Consider the following 21,638-nt stretch of genomic DNA (forward strand, 5'->3'; position numbering starts at 1 on the left):
CTTTCTCCTCCTTTCTGTTGGTGTCTTCTCCTCTTATTATAAGGACACTTGTCATTAGATTTCGAGCCCACCTGGATAATCTAGAATGATTGCAAATAAGTTTTTGATATAATTACATATGCAAAGACCCTTTTCCAAAATAATGTCACACCAACAGGTTCCAGGGATTAGAACATGGACATATTCAGTGGGGGCACCATTTAATTCATTATACCCAATGTGAGGTGCCCTTCCAAGTGGCAGGGAAGCATTTGTCACTGACACATTGAACTTTCCTACAGGTGCCCACATCCTATTCTCAAACTTGCCAAGTATCCAGATGGGTTTCTGTGATGCCAGCAAACCCAGCCAGGATGCAGAGTGGGACCCAGACACAGCTTTGTTTCATGTTAGCTTTCAGTGATGTCTCTTTTTTTTCTTTCTTTTTTTTTTAAAACTTTCTTTCTTTTTTTTTTTTTTTTTTTGTGTGTGGTACATGGGCCTCTCACTGTTGTGGCCTCTTCCGTTGCGGAGCACAGGCTCCAGACATGCAGGCTCAGCAGCCATGGCTCATGGGCCCAGCCGCTCCGCAGCATGTGGGACCTTCCCGGACCAGGGCACGAACCCGTGTCCCCTGCATCGGCAGGCAGACTCTCAACCACTGCACCACCAGAGAAGCCCTAACCTTTCTTTTTTATTGAGTTAAAATATATGTAACATAAAGTTTACCATATTAATAATTTGTAAGCATTCAGTTCAGTGGTACTAAATACATTCACATTGTTGTGCAGCCATCTCCACCATCCATCCTCATAACTCTTTTCATTGTAAATCTGAAACTGTATACCTATTAAACAACTCAACTTCTCCATTCCCCCAGCCTCTGGCAACCACCATTATATGTTCTGTCTTTTTGATTTTGACTACTGTAAATGCCTCATATCACTGGACTTATACAGTTTTTGTCTTTTTGTTCCTGGTTTATTTCACTTAACATAATGTATTCAAGGTTTGACTATGTTGTAGCATATTGCAGAATTTCCTTCCTAAACATGAAGTTTTTAGAATAAAACAATGAAATATTCCATTGTAAGTATATAACACATCTTGCTTATTCATTCATCATTTGATGGGCACTTGAGTTACATCCTTGTTTTAAATAATATGAATAATGCTGCTAGGAATGTGAGTGTACAAATATCTCTTCAAGACCGTACTTTGTTTTTGGTATATATCCAGAAGTGGAATTTCTAGGTAATATGGTAATTCTACTTTTAATTTATTAAGGAACCTCCATACTTTTTTCCAATTGTAGCTGTACCATTTTAAATTCCCACTGACAGTGCACAAGGATGCCAAATTCACCACATCATTGTCAGTACTCACTGTTTTCTAAGAAGTCATTACCAAATCAAATATTATGAAGCTTTTGTCTTGTGTTTTCTTCTAAGAGTTTTGTTGTTTTAGGTCTTATATTTATGTCATTGATCCATTTTGAGTCAATTCTGTATATGGTGTAAGGTAAGGATCAAATGTCATTCTTTTCTATGCAGATATCCATTTTCGACAGCACCATTTGTTGGAAAGACTACCCTTTAGAGTTGAGGAAGATGGCGGAAGAGTAAGACAGAGATCACCTTCCTCCCCACAGATACATCGGAAATACATCTACACGTAGAACTGCTCCTATAGAACACCAACTGAATGCTGGCAGAAGACCTCAGACCTCCCAAAAGGCAAGAAGCTCCCCACGTACTTGGGTAGGACAAAAGAAAAAAGAAAAAACAGACACAAAAGAATAGGGATGGGACCTGCACCAGTGAGAGGGAGCTGTGAAGGAGGAAATGTTTCCACACACTAGGCAGCCCCTTCGCGGGCAGAGACTGCGGGTGGCAGAGGGGGGAAGCTTCAGAGCTGCGGAGGAGAGCGCAGCAACAGGGATGCGGAGGGCAAAGTAGAGAGATTTATGCACAGAGGATTGGTGCCGACCAGCAGTCACCAGCCCGTGACACTTGTCTGCTCACCCACCGGGGCAGGCGGGGGCTGGGAGCTGAGGCTCGGGCTTCAGTCAGATCGCAGGGAGAGGACTGGGGTTGGCAGCGTGAACACAGCCTGAAGGGGTTAGTGCACCACGGCTAGCAGGGAGGGAGTCCAGGAAAAAGTCTGCACCTGCCGAAGAGGCAAGAGACTTTTTCTTCCCTCTTTGTTTTCTGGTGCTCGAGGAGAGGTAATTAAGAGAGCCGCTTAAAGGAGCTCCAGAGATGGACGCGAGCCGCGGTAACAGCGCGGACCCCCACGGTAACAGCGCGGACCCCAGAAACAGGCAGGAGATGCTAAGGCTGCTGCTGCCACCAAGAAGCCTGTGTGCAAGCACAGGTCACTATCCACACCTCCCCTCCCGCGAGCCTGTGCAGCCTGCCACTGCCAGGGTCCCGTGATCCAGGGACAACTTCCCCAGGAGAGGGCACGGCGTGCCTCAGGCTGCTGCAACGTCACACTGGCCTCTGCCGCCGCAGCCTCGCCAAGCATCCGTACCCCTCCCACCCCCAGCCTGAGTGAGCCAGAGCCCCCGAATCAGCTGTTCAACCCTGTCCTGTCTGAGCGAAGAACAGACGCCCTCAGGCCACCTACATGCAGAGGTGGGGCCAAATCAAAAGCTGAACGCCGGGAGCTGTGCGAACAAAGAAGAGAAAGAGAAACCCTCCCAGCAGCCTCAGGAGCAGCGGATTAAATCTCCACAGTCAACTTGATGTACCCTGCATCTGTGGAATACCTAAATAGACAACAAATCATCCCAAATCGAGGAGGTGGAGTTTGGGAGCAAGATATATTATTTTTTCCCCTTTTCCTTTTTGTGAGTGTGTATGTGTATGCTTCTGTGTAAGATTTTGTCTGTATGGCTTTGCATTCACCATTTGCCCTAGGGTTCTGTCAGTCCGTTTTCTTTTTATTTTTCAAAAAATTTTTTTCTTAATAATTATTTTTTATTTTAATAACTTTATTTTATTTTATCTTTATTTTATCCTCTTTCTTTCTTTCTTTCTATTTTTTCTCCCTTTTATTCTGAGCCATGTGGATGAAAGGCTCTTGGTGCTCCTGTGCCTCTGAGGTGGGAGAGCCAACTTCAGCTGACTTCAGGTCCACAAGAGACCTCCCAGCTCCGCATAATGTCAAACGGTGAAAATCTCCCAGAGATGTCCACCTCAACACGAACACCCAGCTTCACTCAATGACTAGCAAGCTACAATGCTGGACACCCTATGCCAAACAACTACCAAGACAGGAAGACAACCCCACCCGTTAGCAGAGATGCTGCTTAAAATCATAATAAGGCCACAGACACCCCAAAACATACCACCAGATGTGGACCTGCCCACCAGAAAGATAAGATCCAGCCTCATCCACCAGAACACAGGCACTAATCCCCTCCACCAGGAAGCCTACACAACCCACTGAACCAACCTTAGCCACTGGGGACAGACATCTAAAACAACAGGAACTACGAACCTGCAGCCTGCAAAAAGGAGACCCCAAACACAGTAAGATAAGCAAAATGAGAAGACAGAGAAACACACAGCAGATGAAGGAGCAAGGTAAAAGCCCACCAGACCTATCAAATGAAGAGGAAATAGGCAGTCTACCTGAAAAAACATTCAGAATAACGATAGTAAAGATGACCCAAATCTTAGAAATAGAATAGAGAAAATGCAAGAAACATTTAACAAGGACCTAGAAGAACTAAAGAGGAAACAAGCAACGATGAACAACACAATAAATGAAATTAAAAATACTTTAGAAGGGATCAATAGCAGAATAACTGAGGCAGAAGAATGGATAAGTAACCTGGAAGATAAAGTAGTGGAAATAACTAGTGCAGAGCAGAATAAAGAAAAAAGAATGAAAAGAACTGAGGACAGTCTCAGAGACCTCTGGGAAAACATTAAATGCACCAACATGCAAATTATAGGGGTCGCAGAAGAAGAAGAGGAAAAGAAAGGGACTGAGAAAATATTTGAAGAGATTATAGTTGAAAACTTCCCTAATATGGGAAAGGAAATAGTCAATCAAGTCCAGGAAGCACAGAGAGTCCCATACAGGATAAATCCAAGGAGAAACATGCCAAGACACATATTAATCAAACTATCAAAAATTAAATACAAAGAAAACATATTAAAAGCAGCAAAGGAAAAGCAACACATAACACACAAGGGAATCCCCATAAGGTTAACAGCTGATCTTTCAGCAGAAACTCTGCAAGCCAGAAGGGAGTGGCAGGACATATTTAAAGTGATGAAGGAGAAAAACCTGCAACCAAGATTACTCTTCCCAGCAAGGATCTCATTCAGATTTGATGGAGAAATGAAGACCTTTACAGACAAGCAAAAGCTGAAAGAGTTCAGCACCACCAAAACAGCTTTACAACAAATGCTAAAGGAACTTCTCTAGGCAAGAAACACAAGAGAAGGAAAAGACCTACAATAACAAACCCAAAACAATTAAGATAATGGGAATAGGAACATACATATTGATAATTACCTTAAATGTAAATGGATTAAATGCTCCCACCAACAGACACAGAGTGGCTGAATGGATACAAAAACAAGACCCATATATATGCTGTCTACAAGAGACCCACTTCAGACCTAGGGACACATACAGAGTTAAAGTGAGGGGATGGCAAAAGATATTCCATGCAAATGGAAATCAAAAGAAAGCTGGAGTAGCAATTCTCATATCAGACAAAATAGACTTTAAAATAAAGATTATTAGAAGAGACAAAGAAGGACATTACATAATGATCAAGGGATCGATCCAAGAAGAAGATATAACAATTATAAATATTTCTGCACCCAACACAGGAGCATCTCAATACATAAGGCAAATACTAACAGCCATAAAAGGGGAAATCGACAGTAACACAATCATAGTAGGGGACTTTACCACCCCACTTTCACCAATGGACAGATCATCCAAAATGAAAATAAATAAGGAAACACAAGCTTTAAATGATACATTAAACAAGATGGACTTAATTGATATTTATAGGACATTCCATCCAAAAACAACAGAATACACATTTTTCTCAAGGGCTCATGGAACGTTCTCCAGGATAGATCATATCTTGGGTCACAAATCAAGCCTTGTTAAATTTAAGAAAATTGAAATCGTATCAAGTATCTTTTCTGACTACAGCACTATGAGACTAGATATCAATTACAGGTAAAGATCTGTAAAAAATACAAACACATGGAGGCTAAACAATACACTAGTTAATAACGAAGTGATCACTGAAGAAATCAAAGAGGAAATCAAAAAATACCTAGAAACAAATGACAATGGGGACACGACGACCCAAAACCTATGGGATGCGGCAAAAGCAGTTCTAAGTGGGAAGTTTATAGCAATACAATCCTACCTTAAGAAATAGGAAACATCTCAAATAAACAACCTAACCTTGCACCTAAAGCAGTTAGAGAACAAAGAACAAAAAATCCCCAAAGTTAGCAGAAGGAAAGAAATCATAAAGATCAGATCACAAATAAATGAAAAAGAAATGAAGGAAACGATAGCAAAGATCAATAAAACTAAAAGCTGGTTCTTTGAGCAGATAAACAAAAAAGATAAACCATTAGCCAGACTCATCACAAAAAAAAGGGATAAGACTCAAATCAATAGATTTAGAAATGAAAAAGGAGAAGTAACAACTGACACTGTAGAAATACAAAGGATGGTGAGAGATTACTACAAGCAACTTTATGCCAATAAAATGGACAACCTGGAAGAAATGAACTAATTCTTAGAAATGCACAACCTGCCAAGACTGAACCAGGAAGAAATAGAAAATATGAACAGACTAATCACAAGCACTGAAATTGAAACTGTGATTAAAAATCTTCCAACAAACAAAAGCCCAGGACCAGATGGCTTCACAGGTGAATTCTGTCAAACATTTAGAGAAGAGCTAACACCTATCCTTCTCAAACTCTTCCAAAATATAGCAGAGGGAGGAACACTCCCAAACTCATTCTAAGAGGCCACCATCACCCTGATACCAAAACCAGACAAGGATGTCACAAAGAAAGAAAACTACAGGCCAATATCACTGATGAACCTAGATGCAAAAATCCTCAACAAAATACTAGCAAACAGAATCCAACAGCACATTAAAAGGATCATACACCATGATCAAGTGGGGTTTATTCCAGGAATGCAAGGATTCTTCAACATACGCAAATCAATCAACGTGATACACCATATTAACCAATTGAAGGAGAAAAACCTTATGATCATCTCAATAGATGCAGAGAAAGCTTTCGACAAAATTCAACACCCCAAAATAAAAAAATTCAACACCCATTTATGATAAAAACCCTGCAGAAAGTAGGCATAGAGGGAACTTTCCTCAACATAATAAAGGCCATATATGACAAGCCCACAGCCAACATCGTCCTCAATGGTGAAAAATTGAAAGCATTTCCACTAAGATCAGGAAAAAGACAAGGTTGCCCACTCTCACCTCTATTACTCAACATAGTTTTGGAAGTTTTTGCCACAGCAATCAGAAAAGAAAAAGAAATAAAAGGAATCCAAATCGGAAAAGAAGAAGTAAAGCTGTCACTGTTTGCAGATGACATGATACTATACATAGAGAATCCCAAAGATGCTACCAGAAAACTGCTAGAGCTAATCAATGAATTTGGTAAAGTAGCAGGATACATACTCTCTTGATTAATGTAGCTTTGTAGTATAGTCTGAAGTCAGGGAGTCTGATTCCTCCAGCTCCATTTTTCTTTCTCAAGATTGCTTTGGCTATTCGGGGTCTTTTGTGTTTCCATATAATTAAAAAATTTTTTTGCTCTAGTTCTGTGAAAAATGCCAATGGTAGTTTGATAGGGATTGCACTGAATCTGTAGATTGCCTTGGGTAGTTCTTATCATCTTACCTCATGTGCCTACTTATCTCTAAGTGAGTCCTGCACACTGTATTTGAAAAGAGAGGCCTTGGGAGTTGTTAACCTTCTCCAGAAAGGATTTTCATTTACTCCCACCCAGTAACTGGGCAGCTGCAGCCAGTGCAGGGACTGTTTACTTTCAGACCACCCTCACTCTTAGGTTGCAACTTGATAACCCACCCCAATGTAAGAGGATTCACAGGGCTCCATTCCTTGGTGGACCTGCAGTCCAACTTTTGTCTACTTGGCTATTAAAGCTCTGCTCAGCCCCTTAGCTTTGTAGTAAACATCTCCAGGGCAAAAGCAGCCCCATTTTTAGGCTTAGCACTTTGATGTCTGCCATCTTCTGAATCTTGGCCTAGAAACCGTTTGCTCTTTTTAGCTCTCTTACTTGATATATTTTCTAATTTTTCTAATTGTCCTTCACTGACAAGTATGTGTGAATCATGTGCTCTACCATTCCCAAGAGAGAACCTTAGTGGATTCCTCTTCTTCTATACAATATATTCTCAAATTGCTCTGGAGATGTTAATTACACTTATTCCAAAGTCTTCTTTAAACAACTAGAGTTGTTTATGTGAAATCTGTTTCATCAGGTTTTACCTTTTTGTTTACAAGCTTAGTTCTTTTACAGAATTAGTTCTGTTTACATATGAAACTGTTCCCGGATGTCTGCTCATCTTGATATTTGCGATGCCAGTTTGCCCATGCTTTCAAAGACCTCCTTCCCTCCAGGAGGAGGATACTGCCCCCAGGTGAGAGCCACTTCCTCAATCTGCCGGCTAACACCCCCTTTTGCCATTTCTCTCTGGCCAAATGCTCCCTCCCAATGCCCAAGAATCACCTCTAAAACAAATGTCCTGGCAACAGAAGGCCTTCATCATCTGAAGCAAATGCTTGCATTCTGTCGAATATGCCTCAGTTTTCCTTTCAGTTGGGCCCTTGTGGAGACTTGAAAAGGGGGAAAGAAGGGTGAGAATGCAGTAGTGAGAAGGAACTGCAAGGAGAAGAAAGACTATGAGTAGGACAAGGAGACAGGAAAGCAGGGGCCCGTGGACAAGAAAACACAGGCAGCCCACAGGGCTGGACCTCTGAGAGGGTGAGAGGCTGCAGAGATGGGGCCAGGGAACAGGCTGTGGCACACTAGAGCCGAAGGGGAATGAGGAGTCTGCCCTCCATGTGGCAGGCAAGGAGGACCTTGGGGGACTGAGCAGAATTACGTGGTCACTTGGTCTGCCATGTGGAGGGCCTGGCTTGAAGTGCCACCTGGCACAGCGGTCTAGTGCCAGGTCCACAGACCCTGGGAAACAGCAGAGGTTCCTGAGAGCTGGGTCACTCACCAGCAGGAGGGGGCCTTCTGGAAAGTCACAGGCCTCCAATGAAGACGAGTATGTAGGCAGGCAGGAGGCTTGCTTACACCCGTTCTCTGCTTTGCATACTTTGATCAGTCCCCGCTCATCCACGGTGACAGCCAGTTGCAGCCGAGGGTAAGTCACCAAATTCACCAGAGCTGCAGGCTGTAGAGGGCTCGACAGAGCTCTGTGCCCTAGGCAACAACAAAATTAATGTAACAACTCACATAGGGCCCATTTATTTCCTAAACGCTTATTATTTTCATTCATTTGACCATCACCCAGTGCACACTGGGGACGTGCAGGTGTAAAGGATGTGATCCCCATCCTCACAGGCTGCACAGCATGGTAGGGAACACAACACAGGAGCAATGTTCTACCACAGAGGAGACAGGTGTGTCCTGGAGGAGAGCAGTGGCTGAGCATGGGTGTTGAGACTGCCTGGGGTTGGTGCCATTGCAGGGGGACTGAGGGTGGGGTCCTTCATGTGCACTGGGCACAGGATGTCTGAAGCACTCCCAGTGGTTACCTATGGCTCAACTAAAGAAGGCTGGGCAGGGAGGCAGGACCCAACACTACCCACCCTGCCCAGGATCTGGGCTGTGCTTGGGACCCAGGCTGTGCTGGGGACCTGGGCTGTACTCAGGACCTGGGCTGTGCAGGGCTGCATAAAGAGAACTTCCACGTGGAGCATCTCACTTGGTCCCCAAGGAACCCAGGTTTACAGATAAGCTAATTCAGCCTTGTAGTTGTAAACAGTTTCTGTTGCATATCTACAACTGCCCTGCTCAGAACATGCCCTTCCCAGTGGTGTGCCCAGCAGTGCCACCACAGGCTGGGCCTGGCGAAGGCCATTAGCACAGAGGAAAATGACTGGTCCGAGATGGGCTGATTCCCAGATACATGGTCTCTCCCACGATTCTGAAAGCTAGAACAGCGAGGTAAGAGCCCGGGTCCAGCAGGCCCACAGCACATTAGGACAGGGCATCAGAGAACCAATCCTCTAATTGCTGTTTCTGAGTTTCTCAGAGTTGCCACATGGGGTTTGTTTCCAATTTGGAGTTATTACGGTTCTTTTTCTATCAAGTGTTATCATGTTAGCATGATCTTTTTCCAATCATGATATCCCAGTATTCTTCCATTCTTTTTTTTCTTCCCCCTCACATCAGCAAATCAACAGTTGATTTCTGTTGCTTAAACAGCTAACAAGACTATTACTAGTAGGGACTCAGCACCGGTGACTGGCTCATGTCAACTAGGTCTCGGAGAATACACATTATTCGCCAGTGGCTAGTAGTATGGAAGTGGGTAAAGAAGCAGTGAAACTCCCCTTCCCATTTCAGAATAGGAAGTAGCAACCAGGGAAACAGAGTTCAGAAACAGGCTACATAATGCATGACTCCAACAAAATGATTGAGCTTTTTAAAAATAAAATAAGATTGGAGATGTATTCACAAAGAGGATTAAGGTTGGGAAGCCAGGCAGAATAGGTGCCGAGGGGTCTAGCCCTGTCTAACAGTCCCACACTGTGACCAATGGACCACACTAGAGTTCAACAAACCATGGCCTGCAGCCAAACCCAGCCCACTGACCATTTTTGTATTTTCGTTAAAAAAAAATCAAAGAATATTTCATGACACATGAAAAAAACAAGAAACTCACATGTAAGTGTCCATAAGTACAGTTTTATTGGAACACAGCCACTCCCTTTTTGTTTACTTGTATACAGCTGCTTCTGCATTTCAGCCACATAGTTAAGTAGTTGCAACAGGACCACGTGGTCTGCAAAGCCTAAAATATTTGCTCTCTGGCCCTTTACAGAAAAGGTCTGCCACCCCAGCACCAAAGCTCTTTATGTTCAAGTCAAGACCTTTTTGTTTTGGCAACTATGGAACCTCCCAGCCTTCAGGTCTTCTTCCTGCCCAAGAGCCCCTCATCGAAGCCTGTGTGGTCTCATGTCCACAGCCTAAGGTGGGTCAGGGCAACACAACTGCAATGAAACAGAAACCAGCCACCTGCACCCATCAGTCACCAGAGACCTTCACTCGAAATTATAATGTCAAACATCACAATGTATATGAGGAAAATAAAGCACGTGGAAGAGAAAAAAACCCATAAACAAATGAAAAAACTGACCATGGAGGAAAGACATATGAGGCAAATAACTGTATCCTTTAAACGACAAAAAAGAGCAATCAGAGAATATGAAAATGGATAGGAAAGCTTTTAACAATTAGTACCAACCAAGTTATCGAGGTTTTAACACTTAAGTTTGCAAGTGGGGTGAGTAAAATCTGCATTATCTGGGAAAAACCACCCAGAGGCAGGCATTGGCTCCAATGTGGACAGCACAGAACTGGGCATGGCAGCTGTCAATCCCCTTGCATAAACAGCCTCCATCAGGCACTGCAAAAATGCCCATCTCCCTGAGGCAGGACAGCAGAAAGTCAAGGGCATTTGCGATCAATCAGACTCAAGTCTGAAGTGTGACCTGGCACAGCGACTGAGCCTCCTGCAGCTCAGATTTCTCATCTGTACAATGGGGCTCCCACTACTCACCTCACAAGTTGGCTGTGATGATAAAGAATAAAGGCAAAGGGCCTTGCTAAGACTGAGAACATAGCAGCATCTGGTCACTTCTCATCCTGGCCCCCTCCTGAACAGCTCACCTCTTGCAGATCCCAGGCACACACGGTGCCATCTGATGACACGGCGCACACCACGGACTTCTCCCACCCATCAAACCAGTACTCTTTGGTTGAGATGTAGGCCAGCTCATCTATCTCTCCTGAAAGAGAACACAGACTTGCCTTAAGCACAAACATGGATGCCTGGGATGTGAACATTCAACTTAGTGAAGGGGAGGCAGGCAAGTCATTCCTCTTCTCTCTCAGGAGCATGACAGGTGCTGATTCTGGGGACAGCAGTGGACAGAAAGAGCTGGGACTTCAGACTTACAGTTTGGGTATCATGCCCAGGACTGCCTACCACCCACCAGCCATGTTACTGTGAACAACAGTTACAACATCCTTATCTCTTAGTTTCTGTTTCTTTCTACTCTGAAATAGATGTAATGATCTCTGTTAGGATCAAATGATAACAGAGGTATAGAACATAGCAGGGTATGTCCTCATTATGTGGCATTTTCCAACTAATTGGCTGAAAAACTAAATCCCTGGAGATCTGACCAGGGAAAGAGTGGGAATGCACAGTTACCACCTTCCCCACCCCATACCTTTGTGCCCAGCAATGGCTTTGCAGATAAAATCCTTCTCTGGCCACCCAGATTCCATTTGGAACTCCAGCTCGGATCGGCAGAGATAGTACTGTTTCCATGTCTGTGTGCCCAGGGTCATCTGGGAGGCTTTACAGGAGGACCAGCGTCTCAGACACAGCTGCCTGAAACAAAGACCCCACAGTCCCAGGCAGAACAGGAGTCATTAGAAGGTGTTTTGGCATCAGTAGGCCTAGCTTTGATTCCCAGCTTCACCGTCTACTAGCTTGGACAACTCACTTTGCCTATGTAGGCCTCAGTTTCCTCCACCGTTAAATGGGGATAATGATATGACACTGAACGAGTGCTCACCACATGTCAGGAATAGGTGCTTTTTGTGTTTCCAGTCAATCTATATAACAACCCCATGAAGTAGGTCCTCATCTCCATTTTAGATATGAGAGAGGGGTTAAACAACTAACCCAGGGTCATGCAGCCTTGGTCATGCAACTGCAACTCAAGAGTCTGCATTTTTTTGAAGCCTCCAACTATTGTTGAACTGTCTATTTCTCCCTTCAATTTTGTCAGCCCTTCATGCATTTTGTTGCTTTGTTATTAGGTCCATATACATTTATAATTTTTTAGATCTTCTTGATGGATTGATCTGTTTATTATTATAAAATATCCTTCTTTGTCCCTAGTAACACTTTTTGTCTTAAAGTCTATTTTGTCTGTTATTAGCATGGTCATTCTAGCTCTCTCTTGGTTGCTGTTTGCATGGTATATGTTTCCATTCTATTATTTTCAACCTGTATCTTTGAATCTAAAATGTGTCTATTGTAAAGAGCATATACTTGGGTATTTTTAATCCCTTCTGCCAATCTCTGCCTTTTCAATGGAGTGTTTAATCCATATATATTTAATACAACTGATAAGATAGGATTTACATATGTCATTTTGCTTATTTCTATGCATTTTTCCTTCTATTCCTCTGGTACTGCCTTCTTTTGTATTAAGTATTTTCTTATGTCCTATTCCCTTGTCATTTCTTCAACTGTATATTCTTTTAATTCTTAGTCGTTGCCTTGGGGATTACCGGATAAAATCTTAATTTATGACAATCTAGTTTTGATTAATATCAACTTAATAGTATCAAAAAACTAGCTCCCGTGTAGCTCCATTTTATGCCCCTCTCATTCATGCTGTTATTGTCATACAAATTACTTCTTCATACATAATGTACCCAATGGAGAGTCACAATTATTGTTTTATGCAGTTGTCCTTTAAATCACGTAGGAAAAAAGGAGTTACAAACAATTCATTTATGTTGCCTTTTACATACACCTATGTGGCTACTTTACTGGTGCTACTTCTTCACGTGGATTCAAGTTCCTGTCTAATGTCCTTTCATATCAATCTGAAAGACTCTCTTTAGTATTTTTTGTAGGGCACATCTACTAGCAACAAATTCTCAGAGCTTTTGTTAATCTAGGAATGTCTTAATTTTCTCCTTCATTTTGCTAGATATAGAATTCTTGATGACAATCTTTTTCTTCCCACACCTTCAATACATCAGCCCACTCCTTTTTGGGCTCCATGGTTTTTTATGAGAAATCAACCATTAATCTCATTGGGGTTGTCCTGTACATGATGAGTTGCTTCTCTCTTGATGCTTTCAAGATTCTGTCTTTGGCTTTCAAGTTGGATTATAAAGTGTCTCGAAATGGAACTCTTTTGACTTTATCCTACTTGCAGCTCACTGAGCTTCTGGATGTGTAAATTAACATTTTCCATCAAATTTGGGAAGTTTTCAGCCATATCTTTAAATACTTTCTACTTTCTTTCTCCTCTCATCTGGAACTCCCTATTATTTGTTGCTTGCATGCTTGATGGTGTCCCACAGGTCTCTTAGGCACTATTCATTTTTCTTCATCTTTAGCTTCATTGCGTTCCTCAGACTGGATAATCTCAACTGACCTATATTCCAGTTTACTGATTCTTTCTTCCGCCTGCTCAAATCTGCTCTTGAATTTTTAATTTGATATTGTACTTTCCTACTCCATAATTTCTGTTTAGTTATTTTTTATAATTTCTCTTTATTAATATTCTCTATTAATGAGACACTGTTCTCATACTTCCCTTTAGTTCTTTTCACATGGTTTCCTCTAGTTCTTTGCACATACTGAAATAGTTGATTTAAAGTCTTTGTCTAGTAAGTCTGATGCCTGGGCTTCCTTGGGGACAGTCTCTATTGTTTGCTTTGTTTCCTGCATATTAGCCACACTTTATATCTTTGCATGACTTATAACTTCTGTTGAAAACTGAACATTTTAAATAACATAATGCAGAACTCTGGAAATCTGATTCCACCCCACCCCTGTTTTATTATAGCTGTTATTATTTTTTGTTTGTTTAGTGGAGTAACTCTGAAAAGTTTCTGAACTCTGAAAGTCTGTATTCTTTGTTATGTAGGGCCACTTATGTCTCTGTTCAGTTAAATTAATGTGCAGTAATGAGAGAACAGATATTTCCTAAATTTCTGGAACCACTAAATTTCCTAGTGATTGCCAAACGCTCTATGTGCAGGTTGGGGCATGTGTTCAACACTCAGCCAGGCAGTTGACTTCTCTGTCTTAGTCTTCACTTCCTGCTTCCATGGAACCTCAAGGTTAACCAGAGGTAAAAGTCTGGAGCCCTTTTATATCTTCCCTGAGTTAGCACACAGCCCTGAATAAGCACTTGGCCTTCTAGATTCCTAGGAATGTGTTGGAGCTTTCCAAAATCCCTAAGGACATCACATTCCCAGTTTTCCTTTTAAACTCTTTGGTTGGCCTATTGTTTCCTTAACTATCATTCATCAACTCTGATTAAAGACTAATTAAAAAGTTAATCAGGGCTTCCCTGGTGGTGCAGTGGTTAAGAGTCTGCCTGCCAATACAGGGGACATGGGTTCATGCCCTGGTCCGGGAAGATCCCACATGCCGCAGAGCAGCTGGGCCCGTGAGCCATGGCCGCTGAGCCTGCGCGTCTGGAGCCTGTGCTCCACAATGGAAGGGGCCACAACAGTGAAAGGCCTGCGTACCACAAAAAAAAAAAAAAAAAAAAAGTAAATCAATTCTCTTTAGTTGTCTTGACAGATGCCCCAAAGTAAAGGTTTTTCACATTGGGTGAACTTCGAGCAAGGTAAAATAAAGACAGCTTACATGTGAGCTCTTCCAGGAAACACCAGACAGGTTGAACAATGACAATTCTCTGGGAATAAGGCTTTGAAGAATCTTACCCATTCTTACCCTTCCAGTGACTGCAGCTCCTGGTTTCACTGTGATTGTGAACTGTTGGTATTCAAGACTAACACAAAGCTGGAAGGTTGTTATGGGAACAGAGCAAGTGAACACTTGCTGCTCTTACTGAGAATAAGCCATTTTTTTCTTGAATAAACACTTCCCAGACTACTGTAAGTCTCTGGTTAATTTTCAGAGTTCTGTAAAAGTTGATTTTGACAATTTATGCCAGTTTTCTCATTGTTTTTATGGAACAGAAAATTTTCAGAAGTCATTAATCCACCAATTTCCAAGAGTCTGCATCCTTAACTTGTATGTATCAATAACTACTGTCAATTCTATGATAGCAACTCGCTTATAAGGCTGTTGAAGATAAAACATTAGCTCATCCACACTATGGAGAATACTGAATCCCCACCTAGTCTGTGGACCCCAAAGTGAGTGAGACATGGCCCTTGCCCTATGAGTACTCTCAGCTGGTGGTTAGGAGGATAAGTAAAACTAAAATTCTGGAGAGAAATGCTAAGTTTCAGAAGGGGCAGCCTATAGTGCCATGGGAGTAAAACACAAGGAGAGTGAACATCTGGGAGAGGATTAGGGAGGCCCCATGGACAAAGGCTTTCAAAATTTACAGTCACCAGAGTTGATACAGCATCAGAGGACTCCAGTCATATCTCACAGAGGAGAAAAATAAGGCTGGGTGGGAAATAAGTAGCTCACAGCCCATGGTCCCAATAAGTACAACGCAAAGAGTTTCTCTCCATTCAAAGCCTGTACACTCACTGAGCACCTATGTGTCAGGCTCTGTACTAGGCACTAGTGACCTCTAACACACTGGGAAGGATCCAGTGCTTATGTCGGATATGGGTTTTCCTGTCCTCACTGAAACCCTGTTCCTTCTACCAGAAGTAGCATACTCACAGCCTGCAGGCAGAATGGGCATCCAGATTACCTTGTCTGGCCTGCATAGGATTGGCCTACTTGAACTAGCTGTCAATACTTAAAAATCAAGAGATTTCACATACAAATTAGGTAAAAGAAGAAGATATCTAGCTATACTGAAATCAAATTCTCACCTGGAAAAATTTATCTGGGGCCACACAGAACGGTACTCCTCAGACAAGAATGAGCTTTCAGGGAATTCCCTGGTGGTCCAGTGGTTAGGACTCTGCTTTAACTGATGAGGGCCTGGGTTCGATCCCTGGTTGGGGAGCTAGGATCCTGCAAGCCACATGGCACAGCCAAAAAAAAAAGAATGAGCTTTTAGCTCCACCATGGCCTTCACCATCCCTTTTATCTCTTGGACTAAGAGGCTGAGTATCAGCTGCCTCACATCATCATTCTTATGTTGTTGACTTTCTTTTAGTTGAAATAAACAGAAAGGGAAATTTCTTGTACCCATATCTCAACCTAAACAGTGTGAAAATAAAAGCTAGACTAAGAAGATAATGTGGTTTAAGAAAAAGCGGGAATAACATTTCTTTGTGGAAGTGAAATCTATTTCTACATATTTAAGGCCATTATACATCAAACCATAAGTAGGAACCATAACCAATATTCAGAAGAAATAAAACCAAGTGATTTGACCAAGAAAAGGGCAGACTGTCAACAAGGCTGAAGTGTGCACATGAGTAAAGTATGAGATAAGCCTCTGAAATACAAGGATGTATCAAGTGAAAAAACACCATGGCACCAAAACCTTTCAGAAAGCAATTAACAGCAAAACAATCTACTGTACACAAACAAAAAGAAATATTTTTTTTTTGCTTAAACAAAAGCAAATATTTGCAATTTTAACCAAAAATCTAACGCATAGTGTGTTAAAGAGATGGCAGAATTTAAAAGGTCATGAAGCATTTTAAAGAAGTAACTTGCAGTGTTTTAAATTAGAATTATAGAGTACATATTAAAAACATACGACCGGTTAACCATGTTCATTACTGTGTCTGTAAGAGTTTCTATGGGCCTGGAGAGTTTTGGGGCCTAGTACCCATGACAGATACAACATTAGAAATGACACGTGCATGTGACGATGCTCCTGGAATGCTGCTGCAGTTGTCCCAGTTCCAGAAGCATAAACCCAGTATTTTTTATATGAACACAGGTCAAGGATACCATACCAAAGAATGACTGTAGGCTAAAAAGAGTTTAGCACCAAAAACTATAAAATAGTAATGAACCGAAAACCCATTCATGACTTGGCTTGCAGACAGCTGAAGAATCTGCTTGAGGAACCTGGAGGTACACACAATATGGTAACACATGCAAACATGTGGGGGTTAGGTGATAAGCTGCTCAAGAGATTTTATGAACTGCTGAAAGAAATATATTACTTATGTTACTCAAAGGGAAATTCCTACCCCAGCTTATCAGTAAAGATGAGAACAAAGACTAGGGTTTAGGGTTGGCATCCTACCCATTTCAACTGTGAGAATTGCCCTCCAAGGGCTTCCACAAATAGTTACACCAATCTATGAGTCAACTCATTTATTTCTAGTGACACAGTGTCTTTGAGAATCACATTTGGCAAGACATTCTCTTGTCCACTTATCTACAGAGAAATAAATTTCCAGAATTGAATGTTCTATGTAGAGTACATTCCCCAAATTGTAGAGATAAAGACTGAAATCCAGTAAAAGTTCCCTTACTTTAAAATTGACTAGAGATTAACATCATTTTTCTAATTAGTATGATTAGCAATAAAAAAATGAATAAAAAGCAACAAACAGAACAGTGCTGTATGATACTGAAAACTAAATATGGCAAGATTGGCATTCCACAATTCTCAAATTTATCAATTCACAGTTATTCTAAAAATAAAAACCATCAAGCAAAGATTCCCTCCATGTTTGGAGGAAACTTCATGTGAACAGTTGTTTTCCATAAGGAAAGACTAAAACTAAATGTAGCTCCTAGTTGATAGTCAAGGCTATATAGTCTGTCCTATATACTACAAGAGGCAGAAGATCTGACACTTACCCCTTGGGACAAAAGAAAAGATGTCAGGTTCCAAAGGAGGAATGAACAGAAAAGAAAAATTTAATAATTTAATGATTAAAATATTTTTTATTTTCTACTTTTAATTTTTTGAATTTTATTTAAGTTCTAATATCAAACATGCTTATATAACTATGTTGTTACACCAAAGTTGAAATCAAATAAAAGTGGTTCATTTGTCTATTGATTTGTCTATCAGCCAGCTGCATTCAAGTTGCTGTACATTTCTGCCCCTGAGTTTGGCACCCCCACCTACATCAACCTCCACTTGATTAACAAAATCGCTTATATTTCAATACACTGTAAAAAAAGTCTCACACCCCCAACTAGGGAGGAGTTTCCTGCTGGTAAGGGCTGTGGATTGTCCCTTCTTGTCTACTTAGCAGAAACGCAGTGAGTGCTGAAAAGTACACCCCTCTCTCCTTTGAGGGATACTCTCCTGAGCAGGCCTGGCTCTTCCTCCACTCACCTCCACAGTTCCTTGGTCCTTGAAGCCTCATTCCAGACCTAGAAGAGTATCTGGTCAGTCAACATGCAATTAGTGCCTAGCCTGCCAGGCCCTGTGGAGGGGACAGAGAGCTAAATGAGACCCAGTGCTTGCACTCAAGAACACTCACCCTGGGGAGTTAGAGACAAATTCAGACAATCAAATAAAACACACCAAATAATGAATGACAAAGGAGAGAATGACCAACTCAGTTGGAGCCAAGGGGTTCAGAAGTAATTACTGATCAACTCCTGAAGGATGAGCAGTTATCCTCTAAGAAAATGGCTGAAGTATTTCAGGGAGAGAAAGATCCACTTGGGCAAAGATTCAGAAGTATGAAAAAGATGATGAGTAAGTTGCCTTAATCAGAACATAGAGAAAGGAGCTGGAGACAGGCTTAGACCAACTCTTGGAAGTCAGAAGGGCAAAAACAGTGAGAACTGTGAATGGAAAAGTGGCAAGTCAAACTGTGTTTTAGGCTTCTATGAGAAGGAAGGATTTGGAGACTTCCCTGGTGGTCCAATGGTTAAGAATCTGCCTTCCAATGCAGGGGGCACGGGTTGGATACCTAGTCGGGGAACTAAGATCCCACATGCTGGGGCAACTAAGCCCATGAGCGCTCTAGAGCCTGTGTGCCACAACTAGAGAGCCCGTGCACCGCAATGAAAGATCCCACGTGCCACAACAAAGATCCCGTGTGCTGCAAATAAGACCCGATGCAGCAAAATAAATAAATAAATATTAAAAAAAAAAAAAAAAGACTCTGAGCTTCCACTGTAAGGGGCATGGGTTGGATCCCTGGTTGGGGAAGTAAGATCCTGTAAGCCATGTGGTAGGGCCAATTAAAAAAAAAAAAGAGAGAAGGAAGGACTGGAAACGAGGGCAGAGCAGCAGTACCCATAAGAAGGCTGCTGCAATGGAGTAAATTAAGGCTCTGGCTAAAGGGATGTCCCAGAGATGCCAAGGTGAAGGAACAGAACTGCTACCTGGGGAGGGCACACAGGCCCTATTCCCACAAACTGCTCTCTGCAGAAGTATCTGGAAGAGATTCAGGTGGCCCTGGGAAGGGATCAGAGTACCCTGCCTCCCCCTCCCTCAGGCCCACACCTGCATCCTGGAACTTCTTGGCCTCTCCAGCTGGGCCACCCTGGATTCTGGAGCCTATACAGCTTCAGTAGAAACCACTCTGGAGCTTTCTGTGGCCCAGACCTACTGAGGGTCCCATCCAGATACGTGGCTTTCCAGGCCCTGGCAGAAATAACAACCACCCTGTCTGAGTCCAGGTTCCTACTTCCACAGCCCTCACTCACCCGAAATCAAAGTTTCTCAGTCCTTAAGAAATCTTTTTGGCTAGTAGGAATGTAAAATTGATATTTTGCAATAATCAAACCAAGTAAGAAGATTTCCGCATTCTGTTTTTCTATAGTTCCCGGTTCAAAACCCAACTGAGATGTTCTTACTTCCCTAACATAAAATTATAGTATGTAATATAACCTGCAAAATGGGTGTTACCCACCTTGGAGAATGCCTCTGTTAGATGCTGATCTTCATGATGACACTGTAAGGCAGGGTTTATTGACCTCATTTTACCTAACAGGGAAACCAGAACCTGGAGAAGTTGCTGCTATCAAAGGGTAAACGGCACCTCCCTTTCAAAATCTGCTGGGAGACTACCTGGGTGATCTCAGCCAATGCACTCACGGCACGATACTCACTTTCCCTATTGGTAAAAATGGGGATAACAACGCAGTATTTTACTTGATACATTTAAGTTATAATTACACAATTCAGGTAAGGGTCTGTTTATTAATCTTTTTGTAAAATGATATAATAATGTATTTTAAAAGTAAAGAAATTCATTTACTCAACAAACATTTACTTAGAGTACACGAAATATCAAGCCATACGCTGAGTGTATACACACAGTGATCATACAGTGGTTATATACACAGCGATGCAAGAGAGAAAAGAATGAGTCTAGCGGGGGTCGGGGGTGGGGGGGAAGCAAACATTTAACAAGTACACTATGTGATCATTTAGTTACAGTTGTGCTGCGTAAGAGCACAGAGGAGGAAGAGCTCGGAACACAACAGGGGCAGAAGCGCAGATCAGACTAATGCACTAAACAGGCACTTAGGGCGCACAGCCAGTACAGTTCGACTGGCTGGGAAGGGACAGGCGGAGCCCGCAGGAGGAGGTGCCACTCACGGGGAGAGAACGGCTTTCCAGGCAGGCCTCAGAAGGGAAATTACAGAATATGCCAGAAGAGGTGGGGATCCCTAAGCCAATCTTAGGGGTGAACCCTGTTCACAGGTGCCCGGTGCAAGCCAACCGCGCAGGAGCTCTGGACACACCGACAGACGGAGGGACGGAGGGACGGAGGGATAAGAGGCTTTCAGAGAGACCCCTTCATAGGTCGCCGAGGTCGCCACCCCGGGGGCCAAAAGCGCCCTCTGCAGATCGCGGATTCAGGGCCGTCCGACGCCCCCTCCCAGATTTGGGAAACTGAGGCTCCGAGGGGACGGGCCGACCACGAGCCCAGCCCTGCCTCCCGCCTGGGACAGGACGCGCTACCCTGTGCACCTGGGCGACGCAGAGCATGTTTTGGGCCTCCAAAAACACATGCAGCAGCTGGTGCAAACCCATCTGCGGCTCCACAGTGCCCGCCCCCATGGCTGCCTGGGTCGGGCTACGCCTTTGCTGCGCTTCCGCCCCCGCAGGCCGAGCCCCGCCCGCTCGCTTAATCCTCGCCCAGCCTCCGCGCTTCCTTTCGGAACACCCACTTCTACTAATCCGCTCACCAGCCCCACTTCTACTTGGCCTCAGACTGGCTTCTGCCCTTGTCCTGACATTCGCTGAGACCCTTGCCCACCCCCTTATACTGACATTCATCCTCGTTCTGACCTTCGCCCTGACCCTCACGCGGGACCTTGTGGTGCCCCTGAACCCAGCACCTCCCGAGCCCTTGCCCTGGTGCCGGCCCTTATCCAGACCTTGACCCTCTTCCTCAACCTCGCCCTAATCATCACCCTTGACTTCATTAGCATCTGACATCTACCATACTCCTGTTCCTACCCTCACCTGACCCTGACTCACCCTAGTACACACCTTCATCCTGAGCTTTGCCCTAGCCCCGACCCTGGCCTTCACAATCACATTCAGAATGACCCTCAGCCTCCGTCTTACACTGGCACTGGCCCTTGCCCAAGCCCTGGCCCTAACCTGGTACCTCCCTCATCATGGCTCCTGCCCAGCCTCTCACCCTACCTAGCCTTAGCCCCGACCCTGGTTTTGGTCGTGGCCCTGACCAAGATCAGATCAGAGTTAGTGTAAGGGTGAAGGTCACGATCAAGCTCAATGTCACAGCAGCCAGGGT

At 43.2% G+C, this 21,638-nt stretch overlaps 1 protein-coding gene across 1 annotated transcript; it reads right to left on the bottom strand.

Moving 5' to 3' along the window:
* Nucleotides 1–35: 35 nt before the first annotated feature.
* Nucleotides 36–20,935, bottom strand: FBXW12 (F-box and WD repeat domain containing 12). Its single transcript, XM_027092034.1, has 6 exons — nucleotides 20,837–20,935; nucleotides 18,245–18,282; nucleotides 11,519–11,682; nucleotides 10,953–11,071; nucleotides 8,272–8,477; nucleotides 36–80 (listed from the first exon to the last, which is right to left on the bottom strand). Exons 1-5 carry the CDS (start codon nucleotides 20,933–20,935, stop codon nucleotides 8,433–8,435), a joined length of 465 nt encoding a protein of 154 aa, XP_026947835.1. The 3' UTR covers nucleotides 36–80; nucleotides 8,272–8,432.
* Between the last annotated feature and the right edge of the window lie 703 nt (nucleotides 20,936–21,638).

Source organism: Aethalodelphis obliquidens, unplaced genomic scaffold (assembly GCF_003676395.1).
Source record: "Aethalodelphis obliquidens isolate GAN/ISIS:26980383/991018 unplaced genomic scaffold, ASM367639v1 scaffold74, whole genome shotgun sequence".
In the NCBI taxonomy this organism is placed as follows: domain Eukaryota; kingdom Metazoa; phylum Chordata; class Mammalia; order Artiodactyla; family Delphinidae; genus Aethalodelphis; species Aethalodelphis obliquidens.